The 16,193-nt window shown below is 38.3% G+C and overlaps 1 protein-coding gene and 1 non-coding gene across 2 annotated transcripts in view; both read right to left on the minus strand.

Annotated features, from left to right (window-relative positions):
* PPP1R42 (protein phosphatase 1 regulatory subunit 42) overlaps positions 1-16,193 on the minus strand; it is a 21,676-nt gene that overhangs the window by 2,387 nt on the left and 3,096 nt on the right. Inside the window, exons 3-4 of the mRNA XM_023517543.1 lie at positions 15,621-15,759; positions 12,737-12,853 (exon numbers count right to left, since the gene is read on the minus strand). Of these exons, the coding sequence (XP_023373311.1) occupies positions 12,737-12,853; positions 15,621-15,759 (256 nt within the window). The remainder of the gene's footprint in view (positions 1-12,736; positions 12,854-15,620; positions 15,760-16,193) is intronic.
* On the minus strand, positions 9,506-9,637 carry LOC111727602. The gene has a single exon (XR_002775115.1). It is a non-coding gene; the product is annotated as a small nucleolar RNA SNORA64/SNORA10 family (small nucleolar RNA).

Here is a 16,193-nt window from a genome sequence, read left to right on the forward strand (position 1 = left end):
ACAGTCGCACTCTACTGAGGGGGACAAAGTGAGACTGTCTAAAAAAACAAACAAACAAACAAAAATACAAGATCCTATCTCTACAAAAAATAGAAAAATTAGCTGGGTATATGGAGTATTGGCTACTCAAGAGACTGAGGCAGGAGGATAACTTGAGCCTAGGAGTTTGAGGTTACAGGGAGCTATGATGGCACCACTACACTCTAGCCCAGATGGAAAGATCCTATCTCCAAATAAATGAATAGATAAATAAGTAACGTGCCTGGAATAAAGCAGGTGAGTTATAAATGCATTAGTTTTCTTGCCCTGTGGGCCCTCTCCACTAATTTCCCTTGTCTTAATTTTTGTCAGTAGAGATCAAAAATACTTTAAGGAAGAAGAAATTTCTTGACCTCTTGAGTAATAAGTAGTCAACTTCTCATAAGAAAGCACTCTTCACAAAATATAACTTCAATTATCAGTCTGGGGTCTGGAATATGCCCTTCCACAGCATTTGTTCAGTAGCATTTAATACAGCCGTAATTATTTTATGTGAGAGTTACACTGTATTTCTTTTATTCTAAAAACCTCCAAGGAAGTGATCATACCTTATGGTTTTGTACAGTGTTGAATATGATGCTTATCATCCAAAAGTTAAGCAATAATAGCGATAAAAGAACTGTAAATTGTTATAGATAAAAAGAATGCTTAGAGTTTTGTTAATTGTTCCTCACTTGATAAATGACCCTCGACATACTGCCTCCAGTGTATGTTTATTTAAGACTAAACTAATCCTGTGCTGAAATACGATTACCCTTTGGATACGCTCTGGTTGTTCATTGCCTTCCTGTCTTTAATAAAACGCTTTCACTTTCCCAGTCTTCAATAAGTTACTAAAGGAAGCAGACACTTTTCTGTACAGTCTCCGTTTGATAAATGATCATGTCATGCTATCACTTAGAGGAGTGCTGCTAAGTCCTGAGGAGCAAATTCTATTTGCCCTGCAGGACTGGTGCTTAAGCTCCTGTGTAGGCGTCTGCATCATGGCAATGCTCTTTCTACGATTAATGATGACCACTGATGAACCTGTATTTGACCAGCATGCTCCAATCTTTAATGGAAGCGTCTGGCCCAACTGTCCTTACTAGGTCTAAAGACAGCCATTTGTCATCCTCCTGACTGCCTGTCATCATCTGCCTGGGAAAATCTATAATTTTTGGCTTGTTCCTGACTAAACTGTGGAATGAATAAATTTATCTTTGGGCCACTCTTGTTGTCAGGATCAATATTGAGCAGAGGTTGAATAAATTAGAAACTGAGAAAGCTGACAGGCCATAGAAGTTTGTTCATTTGTGTCTTATAAATCAAATATTTAGTTTATATACGAGGCAAGATGTCAAGATTTTTATTTCCCTGTTCATACTGAAGATTCTCTAGTTTATGATAAATGGTCATCAGAAAACCAATGAGGTAAATTACTAATTATATCTAATGAGGGATGAACTTTTCAGATCATTTTATTGATTTAACAAACAAACTTTACAAACATAAAAACTGTAGATGAAGATTAATTTTTTTGCTCTTTTACATTTTATACATTTTTGCAACCAAAAGTTCATCATGGCTCAACTTTTACTCATCAAGCTACTCACACAGTGGGCGGTGCCTGTAGCTCAGCGGCTAGGGCCCCAGCCACATACACTGGGGCTGGTGAGTTCGAACCCAGCCCAGGCCTGCCAATCAACGACAACTATAATAACAACAAAAAACATAGCCGGACATTGTGGTGGGCCCCTATAGTTCCAGCTACTTGGGAGGCTGAGGCAAGAAACTCGCTTAAGCCCAAGAGTTTGAGGTTGCTGTGAGCTGTGACAGCACAGCACTCTATTGAGGGCGACATAGTGAGACTCTGTCTCAAAAAAAAGAGTTACTTACACAGGTGCAAAAGTTTTATTGTAAATTATTATTAAAGTATTTAATAATTCTGTACATTGGTGCATACCTGTATAAAGCAGGTACAGTAAAAACAAAGGAGTGTTGATAAAAAGTAAATCTCATTTAAATTAGAACCCTGTGAGTTAAAGGAAAATATTCCTGAACAATGGAATATTGTTTGGTCTAACCTTCTCTTTGTCCTCCTTCTCCTCAGTGGTTGACCTTGCCAGTTGTTTTATTTGGAAGAAGTGGGTCATCCATCCACAAAGTGTTCTTAGATAACCGAGTCTTATCCACTTTACTCCCTAAACAGCTCTCCAATCTGTTCACTTCATTTCCACCCCAACTCTATTAAAGTTTCTACCATCTCTCACTTTCTAAGGAGCCCAACCTCTTTCAATACTGTGGTTGTGTTGATCTCAAGACTGTTCTCTAATTACTTCAGCCCTGGTTTAAATACCTTCAGTGAGTCCTCATTGTTCTTAGGATAAAGACAAAACTCTCTGAAATGACCTCTGTGGCCCCACTGCCCACTAGTCTTTGTTTGCACTGTTTTCTCCCTTCACTCCCTCAGCTTCCCATACCTCACATTTATCATCCCGCAGCTGCCATAGGGCCTTTGCACGTCCTATTTTCTTTGCCTGATAAGTCTTGAGAGCTCAGCTCAGCTATCCCTTCCTCAGGGATGCCTTCAGTGACCTCCCTAACTAGGACAAATCTCCTTGTTACAGGCTCTCAGGGCCACATACTTCTTTGTTGTACTTGTGCTCTTTTATATTAGTTTTGAAATGATTATATGCTTAATGTTTCCCTTCCCCTTAATGCTGAGAGTTTCTAAAAGCCAGAGATTGTATCTGTTTTTTGCTCACTATTGTTCCCCAATTATTGTTCACTGCATAGTAGGTGTTTTCAATGAATGGATAAGAAGAGATGAGTGAATGAATACATGTATGTATGAATGGAAGGATTAATAGGTGAGGGGCATGAGGTTAAAAGCAAGATAGGAATTATAAAGAAGAAATAAGATGGAACTATTTTTGAAGAAGTTGCTGATTAAATGGGCAGCAGATGTAGAAAGAAAGAGGAAAGATAGTATTTATCTTCTCTTATGATTTCCTCTTTTTTTTTTTTTTTTGACTGGGGCTAGGTTTGAACCCACCACCTCCAGCATATGGGGCCGGCACCCTACCCTTTTGAGCCACAGGAACTGCCCCTTATTTCCTTTTTTATTCCTCCTTTTCCTTTCTAAATATACCTACTATTTTGGATTTTAAATACATTCAACTACAAAACTTAGAAAAGCACTTTGCTTTATCTAACTCCTCATGTACTATCAAGCAATGAATAAAAATTAACACTACACAACACTAATAACCATTGTACTAACTTAAAAAAAAAAAAACAAGGCTCGGTGCCTGTAACTCAGCGGCTAGGGCGCCAGCCACATACACTGGGGCTGGTGGATTTGAACCCAGCCTGGGCCTGCCAAAAAAAAAACAAGGCTCGGTGCCTGTAACTCAGCGGCTAGGGCGCCAGCCACATACACTGGGGCTGGTGGATTTGAACCCAGCCCAGGCCTGCCAAACAACAATGACAACAACAGCCAAAAAACAGTTGGGCGTTGTGGTGAGCACCTGTAGTCCTAGCTACTTGGGAGGCTGAGGCAAGAGAATTGCTTAAGTCCAAGAGTTGGAGGCTGCTGTGACCTGTGATACCATGGCACTCTACCTAGGGCGACAGCTTGAGACTCTTCTCTCAAAAAAAATAAATTAATAAAATAAAAACAAATAAGAAAAATAAGGATTATTGGAAATCCTTTGCAACTAGGGAAGAGTGATTAATTGGTTAACTGAGTTAACCAAAACCCTGGTTTAAGTCTCATTGTTAAAAAACCCCTTGAAAATGCAAGGCACACTGTCCTAACAAATAATTCTAGATAGATGTAGAAGTCCCTGCCCTGAATCAGCTTTGGCCTAGGAAATCAGTGAGATGAAAGTAGGGTTAGAGGATCCTATGGGTAAGGAATCCTTGGCAGTTGTGGGTCTGAAGAGGTGAGGAGAGGAATGGGGACAAAATCCCAAGCAGCAGGAGGGACAAAAGCAACTTGGCCGCCCTGATTCTTACAAAGTCCATATTCTGTGCCTCAGCTTCTAGTGCAGCCACTCCCTTGTAGCTCTGGGACTGTCACTATGTAAGCTAAGGCATGGACAACATTTGGGAATGTCTATTTTTTCTACCAACTCAATTCTCTTTTTCCTTTCTTTCTACGAAGCTCAGGGATTTCAGTGCCCTGATGTACTTTTCCTTGCATTTGTCCTTTACATTTTTCTTAAATAGGTTTCTTTTTCATTGTTCAAACCAGAATCTTAACTGAGAGATTTAAAATTATTTAACTATCCTAAGGAACCATTATTTTTTTTTTAAAGCAGGCAATTAAAAATGAGTCTTCCATGCCAAAAGATTCATAAATTCAACTTCATGGATCAAGACTATAAGAAGACAATTTGTTAATATTCACAAATCATTAACATATTTTACTTTATAATACTTCACAAAAGTCTGTCTATAGAATTGATTAACAGGACTTTCATAGTACTGGATAATGTTAACAAAATTCATAATACTCAATACAATGAGTGTGACTAAAATATTTTTAATATGCATTTGAATGCAGCCTTTAAATTTTGAATTGCTATTTTAAAGACAATGGTAAATATCAGCAAAAGTACCATTTTTTAAATTATACTTTCCAGGATAAGAAATGTAGTTAGTTATTGGATGTATTTTTTGTAGATGCATTTGAGTAACCTACTATTGTCCATATAAATGCAGCTGCTGTTAGTGCTGAAAACCTCAGGTAATTATAGTGGTTTTGTTAGGATTCTCTAATGATGTACACTTCTTTTCCCCTAAGGCACAAAGCTGTCTGTTGCTGACGACTCCTAGGATGGATGTCAGTGACCTTATGTATAGCATGAGAGATCTCTCCAGTGTAGCATAGGGTTTGGTGTCAGTAGCTTTTGAACATCAATGAGCAAAAAGAATGCAAAAATTAAAGCTAAAAATAGAGATGCTGATCCCAGGAATATAGAGAAAAACAAGTTAATATTCTGATGTTAGGCTAGTTAATACTCTTCCTTTGACTAAGCCTTCAGAAGATGATTTAAAATCAACCAAAGAAGCACATTTCAAATGTATCCTGAGTGATGTCCATATTCAGACTTCCAAGAAGCTGTATGCAGGCATTTTTAATTATTTGTGTCTTCATGCTGACAGTAAAAGAACTTGAGATATCCTCAGTCCCTGATATCTTCCCTCTGTGAGAGGGAAAGGCAACTTTTGGCATATCCCAGCTGCTGGAACTTAACTGAATGATCGGCATTTTTTCCTCAGATTATTTTTTGTACCTTTATTCATTCATTCTTTTTTGTTTGTTTTTTTGAGACAGAGTCTCACTTTGTTGCCCTTGGTGGAGTGCGGTGGCATCACAGTTCACAGCAACCTCAAACTCTTAGGCTTAAAAGTGATTTTCTTGCCTCAGCCTCCCTGGTAACTGGGACTACAGGTGCTTGCCACAGTGCCTGGCTATTTTTTATAGATGAGGTCTTGCTTTAGATCAGGTTGGTCTCAAACTCCTGAGCTCAGGCAATCCATCTGCCTCAGCCTCCCAGAGTGCTAGGATTATAGGCATGAGCCACCACACCGGCCTATTCATTTGTTTTTTAACATGTTGTAGGTGTCTACTATGTGCCAGGTACTGGGCTGAGCTCTGAATAATCCTGAAGTTAATAAATCAAAACTACTTGCTCTCAAAGACTTGTCAGTCTAATGGGGATGTTTAGTAAGAAAACTATATTAAGTAGGTCATGCACCACAATGTCTAGCTAGTATTATTATAGATGGGGTTCTCACAATTACCCTGGCTGGTCTTGAACTCCTAGCCTCAAGCAATCCTCCTACCTTGGCCTCCCAAAGTACTGAGATTATAGGCATACACCACAACACTCAGCCTTACTCTTTTTTGTTTTTATTGAATGGTAACTATGTACATTAATGCACTTCTAGGGTACAGTGTGGTATTTTCACACATAATCCGAAACACTTCCATCAAACTGGTTAACGTAGCCTTCATGTCATTTTCTTAGTTATTGTGTTAAAACGTTCATATTCTACTCTTAGAAAGATTCACTTGTACTCTTGTAAGATAAACCTCAGAAGTGATCCCTCCAATCTCCCTCCCTCCACCTTACTCTTTTTTTTTAAATTGGAATTTTAGAAAATCAAAGTGTACATATATCAGAATTTGTTAATCCATTCATGGGTTGATGGGCACTTGGGCTGCTTACATGACTTGGCAGTTATGAATTGGGCTGCAATAAAATACAGTTGAACAATGCCTTTAAAACTTTAAGGGAAAAATACTCTCAATCTAGAATTATCTACTCCATTTTTCAATCAGTTTAAAGTTGCAATAGAGGGAAAATGTGTTCCTCCTAAAAAGGAGGCATTGTTCTACTGTATTTTATAATGAAAAGCCTTATAACTGAGTCATTTTCATTACTAATTTTGTGTTATTATGATTCTCTTATCTCTACGGAAATTTTTAGAATATTGTCTTTGTTCCAGGTGTCCTAAAAAGCTTTAAGAATCAACCCTGTTGAGAGTCAGTTTTCATCTACTGTGTTGGGCATTTGGAAAACAGTTTTAAATCTGGAAACTCATGTCCTCTGGTTCTGAAAATTTTCTAATATTATTTTAAAATCAACTTTACTGAGTGATATTTTACATACAATAAAATGCATCCATTTAAATAACCAAACATATATACTTATATAACAATCACCATAATCAAGATGCTGAACATTCATCATCCCAAAAGATTCACTTATAGCCTGTTGTAGTCGACTTCTTCTCATTCTCTGGGTTAGGCAATTACTGATGCTACCTGTTACTAAACAAGCCCTGATAGTTAAGTTCACAAACTTGCCACCATGCCCTTACGTTGGCAGCACTGTACAGACCACTTGGTAAGGTTTCATATCCTTGCTATGTCAGTATCCCACAGTTGTGATGGTATCAACGGGTGGCAGTGACTTGCTGAGTGGTGTTCATATTGTTGTGCATGTTTTTGGGTGCCGTTGCAAGAATGTCGGAGCCTGAATTAGAGCAGTGAACAAACATTTATAAATTTCTTATTAAACTTGGCAAGAGTGGAGGTGAAATCAGAGACATGTTAATCCAAGTCTATGGGGATAATGCCATGAAGAAAATGGCAGTGTACAAACAGATTAAATGTTTTTCTGAGGGGAGAGAAAGCATTGCTGATGAAGAGAGGTCAGGGCGGCCAGTAATGAGCAGAACTGACAAAAACATTGCAGAAATTCATCAAATTGTGTGTCAAAATCTTCAGCTGATTATAAGAAGCATAGCAGACCAAGTAAACTTATATAGAGAAATGGGAAAATCTTAGCCGAAAATCTTGGCCAACTATTCATGGCTCTGGCATCATGACAAAGCACCAGCTTACAAGATACTGTCTGTGAGAGAGTTTTTAGCCAGTAAACAAATAACTGTGTTGGAACACCCTCCCTACTCACCTGATCTCGCCCCCAATGACTTTTTTACTTTACCTGAAGATAAAGGAAATAGTGAAAGGAAGACATTTTGATGACATTTAGGACACCAAGAGTAATATGATGATAGCTTTGTTGGCCATTCCAGAAAACATCATTCCAAAATTGGTTTGAAGGATAGACTAGGCACTGGTGTCGGGGCATAGCTTGCCAAGGGGAGTACTTTGAAGGTGATTGTAATATTTAGCAATGAGGTATGTAGCTTGTTTTCTAGGATGAGTTTGTGAACTTAATTGTCAGAACTCATACAATTCAAGAGTTTCATAAAAATGGAGTCATACAGTCTGTATTCTTTAAAGCTTTTGAATTTGAACTGGGTACAGTGGCTTGTGCCTATAATCTTAGCACTTTGAGAGGCCAAGGTGGGAGGATTGGTTGGGCTTAGGAGTTTGAGGTTGCCGTGGGCCAGGCTGATGCCACAACACTCTAGTCTGGGCAATAGAGTGAGACTCTATCTAAAAAAAAAAAAAAAAACAAAAAACCAAAAAAACATAAACCAAAGAAGTTTTGAATTTGTTCATCTTGCTCTGTGCATCAGTAGTTTGTTCCTTATTAGTTTATTAAGTATGAAATGTCCAATTTCCTAAACTACTAAGTTTGACAGTTGATGTCTCTGACTTTTCACTTTGACATTTCCTTTTTAAAAATTGTGTAGGTACATACTCACTGTTTCAAAATGCACATTTTGGCTTGTCATTATCTTTCAAATTTTTTTCAGAGCAATCTTTAGGCAACTATGGATAAGCAAAAAAATTGTGTTATTTTTGAAAATGAGTTCCATTATGGAACCAATGCAGTGCAAATAGCTCAAAATATCAACAAAGTATTTGGGAAGGATGTGACTAATGAATGCACAGTACCTTGATGTTTTGAGAAGTTCCATTCTGGTGATTTTAATCTTGAAAATAAGCCACATAGGCAACAACCTAAGATTAAAGTGGATAATAATGAGCTGAAAGCGTAGTGGAAGCGAATCCATCTCAACCTATGTGTGAATTAGCAGCAACATTTGACTACTATTCCAACAATACTGGACCTTTTGAACAAGTCTGCAAGGTAAAGAAGCCAGGCAGATGGATTCCATATGAATTAAACAAGTGTCAGAAAAGAAATTGTCACGAAGCTTGCCTTTCTTTTCTGACACAATGTAAAGATGAATCATTTCTACACTGTATTACATGGGATGAAAAATGGAATCTTCTTGACAATTGCAAGCATTCAGCACAATGGTGGATAAAGATGAAGTGACAAAACACAGTCTAGAACTGAATATTCATCAAAAAAAGCTAATTGTGTCTGTTTGGTGGTCCAGCGCTAGTATTATCAAGTATGGCTTCCTGAAACCTGGTCAGTTGATTACAGGAGATGTCTACTGCAACCAGTGGATGGCATGATGAAGATGCTGTCAGTTAAGCAGCTGAGACAGGCTAATCCAATGCTCTCACACAGACAACGCTGCTGGACTTGGAAACTCTGTCATCCACTGTATTCACCAGACCTTGCATCAACTGACTACCACTTCTTTAGGCTTTGGCTCACTTCTTGCGAGGAAATATTTTCAATTCTCAAAAAGTTGTGGAAAATGCCTTTTGAAATTTCATTGCCACTGCCTGTCTAGGCTTCTTCACTGCTGGCACACACAAGCTGCCCATAAGATGCCAAAACTGTGTTGATAGTTTAGGTGCATACTTTGATTAATTGTACTGCTACTTGATTGAGATATAACAAACTAAATTTTTTATTTGAAATCAAACATTTCAGATTTAATGACCTAGTATTTCCAAGTAGTATTCCACTGTATGGAATATTGTTTATCTGTGGCACATTTAAGGGAAACTTAGTTGTTTACAATATTATAAATAAAGTTACCATAAATATTTGCATACAGGTATTTGTACAAACATAGATTTAAAACAATTTTTAATCTTTTTTTTTAAACCCTCCACCCCAGGACCTGAAGATGTTGTACTCCTAGGAGCAGAGAACCATTGTGGACAAGTCGGTTATGCATTAGGAGAGCCTTCCTTTCACTCTTTGGAAACATTCCAAGCATACGCTGGGCCTGTGTGATTAGGAAGAGCAAAAAGAGGTAAAGAAAAAAATTTTAGAGATAGGGTTTTGCTCTGTTGCCCAGGCTGGTCTCACACTTCTGGCCTCAAGCAATCCTTCTGCCTCTGCATCCTAGAGTGCTGGGTTCATAGACATGAGCCACCATGCTTGGTCCACATGTAGATTTTCATTCCACTTGGGCAAGTGACTCAGGAGTACAGTTGCTGGGTCATATGGTAAGTGAATGTTCATCCTTATAAAAAACTATCAAACTGTTTTCCAAAGAGGTTGTACATGTTTACATTTTCCTCAACAGTGGTTGAGAATTCCAGTTACTCCACATCCTCATCAACGATTGGTATTGTCAGTCTAATTTTAGTCATTTTATTGGGTGTGTAGTAGTTTCACATTTTAGTTTTAACCTGCATTTTGCTTCTGAATAACTGTTCTGAGTGTCTTTTCTTGTATTTATTTACCATTAGTGTATCTCCTTTTGTAAAGTCACTGTTGAAATCTTTAGCCCATTTTTAAAATGTATCATTTGACTTCTTACTGTAGACTCAGAAGAGCTTTTTTTCTAGATACAAATTGTCAGACACATATATTGCTAATATTTCCCTCATCTGTGGTTTACCATTTCATTAGAAATATTTTTCAAAGTGCTCAAAGAACAAAAATTTAAAATTTTCCTGAAAAAAAATTACTCTTTTTTTGAGACAGAGTCTCATTGTCACCCCAGGTAGAGTGCAGTGTTGCCATTGAAACTCACTGCAACCTCAGAACTCCCTAAGGATCCTCCTGCCTCAGCCTGGATATACTACCACGCCTGCTGTTTTTTCCTATTTTTAGTAGTAACAGGTTCTAGCTCTTGCTTTGACTGATCTTTGACTCCTAATTTCTTTCTGTCTTTTTTTTTTTTTTTTTTTTTGAGACAGAGTCTCACTATGTTGCCCTCGGTAGAGTGCTGTGACATCACAGCTCACAGCAACCTCAAACTCTTGGGTATAAGCAATTCTCTTGCCTCAGGCTCCCAAGTAGCTGGGACTACAGGCGTCCACCACAGTGCCTGCCTATTGTTTTGTTGCAGTTGTCATTGTTGTTTAGCGGGAGCTGCAGACTCCTAATTTCAAGGTGATCCTCCTGCTTTGGCCTCACAGAGTGCTACGATTACAAGCGTGAGCTACTGCATCTGACCTAGTTTTTTTTTTTTCTTTTTCTGTTTACACATGATATATGAGGTCTGACAATTAAGTTCATGAACTTATCCTAGAAAAAGTGCTACATACTTCATTGCCAAATATCACTATAGTCACCACATGGCCAAAGGGAGTACTTTGATAATAATGGTAGTGATAAACAGCAATGAGGTATGTAGCACATTTTTCTAAGATGAGTTTATGAACTTAATCATCTAACCTTATATTTCTTCTGAATACTTCCTTTTTGTTTCTGTCCTTCTTTCTTTGATTTTAGAGGTTCCATTCAGATGTCTGTCTACTAATCCTGAGATGCCTGTTCATTTATGAAAGTGAATGAGAGCTTTTTGTGGAAGAGTAAGGCTTGTTGACTAGTTGGTCTCATATATTGCAATTGGGCAGTCAGGCAGCTGGCATTTTCCCCCTGGAACCCTGAAGTGTCAGAATTAGGAGGTGCTTTCTCTTGATTTTGTAATTTTTTTTTTTTTTGTATTTTGTTTTTGGGGTCTTTTTATTTTTTTAAACAAAAAGAGTATCACTCTGTCACCCTGGGTAGAGTGCTGTGGTGTCATCATAGCTCACAGCAACCTCAAACTATTGGGCTCAAGTGATCCTCTTGCCTTGGCCTCCCGAGTAGCTGGGACAACAGGTGCCACAGTGTCCCACTTTTTTAGAGATAGGGTGGTGCACTTGTTCAGGCTGGTCTCAAATTCCTGAGCTCGGGCAATCCGCCTGCCTTGGCCTCTCAGAGTGCTAGGATTACAGGTGTGAGCCACTGTGCCCAGCCTAGATGTTTTCTCTTGAACTTTTCAGTTTCCCCTAAAGAGGAATCCTCTACCTTTTGCCTGGGTTTTAAAGCCATGGAGACAAGGTTTGGGAAATAGAGCTTAGTTTTGTGTATGAGAGGGAGGGAAATATTGATTCTCTAACATGTAAGTGTTCAGTCTTCCATAAAATTCCCTTTGTTTTAGCACCACCCTCTGCTGCGGTTTTTCATTCACAGCCTCTCTGGTTCAACTTCATAAGTTAAACTTGTCCTCTGTAACTTGATAGAGGCATTTGGAAAATGGAGTCGAAAACCAGGTAAGAGCACAGAATTATGCAAATAAGCACATTCTGAAGTAGAGATTCATTATTTAGCCTTAGAATAAATCCAGAGTAGTTTAAAAAGTGATACATTTTATAGTTATTTCAGAACATTAGTATTTTCCCATCAAAATTTCATAAAAATATTTTTAAATTAATTTTTCCCCTTGGCTCGGTGCCTGTGGCTCAAGTGACTAAGGTGCCGGCCACATACACCTAGGGTGGCGAGTTCGAATCCAGCCCAGGCCCACCAAAAAAAACAACAATGACAGCTGCAACCAAAAAATAGCCAGGCATTGTGGCGGGCGCCTGTGGTCCCAGCTACCTGGGAGGCTGAGGCAGGAGATTCACTTGAACCCAGGAGTTGGAGGTTGCTGTGAGCTGTGATGCCACAGCACTCTACCCAGGGGGATAGCTTGAGGCTCTGTCTCAAAAAAAAATTAATTTTTCCCCTTCTTTTATATTTTAATAGATGTAGAGGATATAAGTTGAATTCCATTCCATGTTATATTGTACAGTGGTTAAGTCAAGGTTTTTGGCATGTCCATACATGTTACCTCATGGGGAATTTTTCATCCCTCTGCTTCCTACTCTCTTGCCTTTTGAGTTTCCAATGTCCATTATGCCACTCTATAAAATTAATTTTTCTTTTCTTTTCTTTCTTTCTTTTTTTTTTTTTTTTTTGAGACAGGGTCTTGCTCTGTTGCCAAAGGTAGAGTGCAGTGGCATCATCATAGTTCACTGCAACCTCCACCTCCTGGGCTCAGGTGATCCTCCTGCCTCAGCCTCCTGAGGAACTGGGAATACAGGTGTGGGCCACCATGCCTGCCTAATAAAATTAATTTTTGTTCACACTACCTTCACATGAAGAAGCTGGTTGTCAACTGCTATGAGCTGACTAAGATTCTCCAGTAGTTCTAAGTCTCTAATGTCATCAATATTATTATTGCTGATATTTAATATGGAGAGGGACTTCTGTAAGAAAAATAATTAAATTAGCATCAGTAAATAATCTAAACATTATAAACAGGAATCAGAAATCCTGATCCTTGAAAGGGTTAGTATCTGTCAGTTCAGGCCCATTAGGCAAAAAAGTCAAAAGCCATGGCCATTTTGTTTTTATTGCATTTTTTTCAGATTAAACTTATAGAACTATAGTATGTGATCTTACTTGCTCTTTCTCTCTACAATTCTTCTATAAGTTTTATTTTTCTCTTCCAAGATACAAGATAAATTTATGGAATAAAGAAGCTAAGAAGGGGTAGGGTAGGAGAATAAGGGAGTGGGGAGAGGGGAGTAAGAAGGGGGATGGGGAGTCATGGTGTATGGCACACTTCTTGGGGCAGGACACAATTATAAGAAGGACTTTATCTAACAAATGCAATCAGTGTAACCTAATTCTTTGTGCCCTCAATGAATCCCAAACAATAAAATAAATAATTTATAAAAAAAAGAACAAAGAAGCTAAGAATCAAAAATGCAAAGAAACATGAAAGATGCCCCCAACAAACAAATAACACAGCATGGAAAAAATGCTTATTCCACTTTAAGCAAATAGTGATTTTGTGCTAAGTATCACTAAAATTTCTACTTACATAAAAAAAAAATAGTTTTTGTCTTTGTTTTTATATATAGGAAATAAGACTAAGAATGATAAAATATCTGGTTCTCTCTTGGCAATCCATATATTCAGAAGCTACTTAAAATAAAATTAGCTGATTAAAATCTGAGGCCCAAGAATCTCTACCAAGAAGGAGTCATCTATTAGTTCATAGCATTTTGGTTAAAATCAACTATAGCATTTGTTCTTATTAGTTTAAAAAAAAAAAAAAAGATGAAGGCAGTCCAAGAGACATCCAAAAAAAGGCCACCCTTTAAAAAATAATTCCTAAACTTTTTTTTTGTTTCTTTTGTTTTGGCAACAGGGTCTGGCTGGTACAGTGATGTAGAGCTCATTGCAGCCTCAAGTGATCCCCTTGCCTCAGCTTCCCAAGTAACTGGGACTACAGGCACACCATACCTGGCTAATTTTTAAAACTTTTTTTGTAGAAAAAGATTTTTTTTGTAGAGATAGTTTTCACTATATCACCCAGGCTAGTCTCAAACTCTTGGTCTCAAGCTGTCCTCCCACCTCAGCCTCCTGAAGTGCTGGGATTACAGGTGTGAGTCATTGCTCCTGACAACTAATACTTTTTTTTTTTTGAGACAGAGCCTCAAGCTGTCGCCCTGGGTAGAGTGCTATGGCATCACGCTTACAGCAACCTCAAATTCTTGGGCTTAAGTGATTCTCTTGCCTCTGCCTCCCACGTAGCTGGGACTACTTGCACCTGCCACAACACCCGGCTATTTTTTGGTTGCAGCTGTCATTGTTGTTTGGCAGGCCTAGGCTGGATTTGAACCCACCAGCTCAGGTGTATGTGGCTGGCACCTTAGCCGCTTGAGCCACAGGTGCTGAGCCTGACAACTAATACTTTTTAAGACTTAAAATAAAAATGAAAAAATGGTGCTTTATATTTAGAATTACAGATTGTGCTTGGATCTGTGTAAAAACTGAACCAGCAAAAATGTTTTCAGTAGTGTTTTTAATAAAACTAGCCATCCCCACAATGTGATCAGTTGAGATTGAGGTAAGATTGGTGGCAGTTGATTCTATTGTGACATTGGTGGGAGTAGAATAGAAACCAGGTCATTTCTTATCCAATTTAAAGACCTATCTCTCGGCTGGGCATGGTGGCTCACACCAGTAATCCTAGAACACTGGGATGCTGAGGAAGGAGGACTGCTTGTGTTTATGAGTTCAAGACTAGCCTGAGCAAAAGCGAGACCTCTGTCTCTACTAAAAATAGAAAAGGAAAGGATTTGTCTCTCAATTGTTGTAAGTTTGGTTCAAAATCCATCTATTGCCTTCCATTTCTGGGCACTCTAAAATGAAACTGAAGTATTCTATGAAAAATAAACATGTCACATTTATATTTCCTGCCCCAGAGATGATGTTAGCCTATTCTAACAAGCCCTTTACTCTGGGGGTTAGCAAGAGCTTCACTGATGCCCTCTGGCTTCTCAACTTACTGTGGCATTGCCATCTCATATGACTGGGTTGTCAGGTGACTTAACTGGGGTCCCAAACCCAATGCTTCCAGGCCCAAATAGTTCTGATGGGACAGAACCATATATAGTGCAACCTGCAATCAAATCAGGATCCAGGGAGGAAATGACTTCTCATTACAATTGTTGTCTAGTTTGTTTAAAAGTTGCCAAATAGGGTGGCGCCTGTGGCTCAAAGGAGTAGGGTGCTGGCCCCCATATGCCAGAGGTGGTGGGTTCAAACCCAGCCCTGGCCAAAAACTTCAAAAAAAAAAAAAGTTGCCAAATAATTCTGCACTCCTTTTTCCTTAGGTTTTTTCCTAAAACCTAAAATTTTGAGCCATGATAATCACCAAGATCTACATTATGAATGAATTACCTTCTGTATTAGAAATTCTGTTTATACAATCATTTCATATCCTTCTTTTGATCTTTCCAGTTACCTGAAAAGGCAGGCATTGTTATCCCAACTTTATAGATGCTGGGTTTCTGAGACATTATGTGGGAAAAATCAGCTTCTGTACTCATATAAACTAGCAATTGGCCATATAAACATGTAGAGTATGCACAGTGTCCAAATATGCCTTCATCACCTTTTTGTTCCATTATAACTTGTTAATCACATAATCTTTGTCAAAATATTCAAATACGAACTTACTGCCAGAGAATGAAGAGTTCTTGGATCAAACAGAAGCTTTTCACCAAGAGGAAGCCTCTGACTCTCAACATGAAGCTCTCTTAGTTCTTTTAACCCTTCTAAACCTTCTACAACAGCAATGTAATTGCCTCCCAGATACCTACAAAAACATAGACATAATTCTAAATAGGCATTCTGAGAACACCATGGTCTTTAAGTGTGATTAAAAGCATAACAAAATCATTTGAGGTGTGTGAAAATTATACATGCAGAATGTTAGGTTTATATTGAATCTATGAAAGGTTTATCTAAATGACAAATTACAATTTAGTCTAAAATAAATATATTTTTTTAAAATTAGAGTCTCAAAATATTATTAAACTATCTACCAGAGCTCCTCATATGTTCGAGTATAGAAAAATCTCACCTGGGTTGCGGGCTTAAAAATGAAAATTTCTGGGCCCAACCTCCAGAGATTCTGATTTATAACTCTAGGTTATAACTGAATACTCTACATTTTTAAAGGTATTCCTCATTCCACTGTTGTGTCCCTGTTCTGAGGCCCTTGGCTCACTCTCTGAGGCCCTTAGCTCA

This window comes from Otolemur garnettii, unplaced genomic scaffold (assembly GCF_000181295.1).
Source record: "Otolemur garnettii isolate 467f Iridium unplaced genomic scaffold, OtoGar3 scaffold00113, whole genome shotgun sequence".
NCBI classification, from domain to species: domain Eukaryota; kingdom Metazoa; phylum Chordata; class Mammalia; order Primates; family Galagidae; genus Otolemur; species Otolemur garnettii.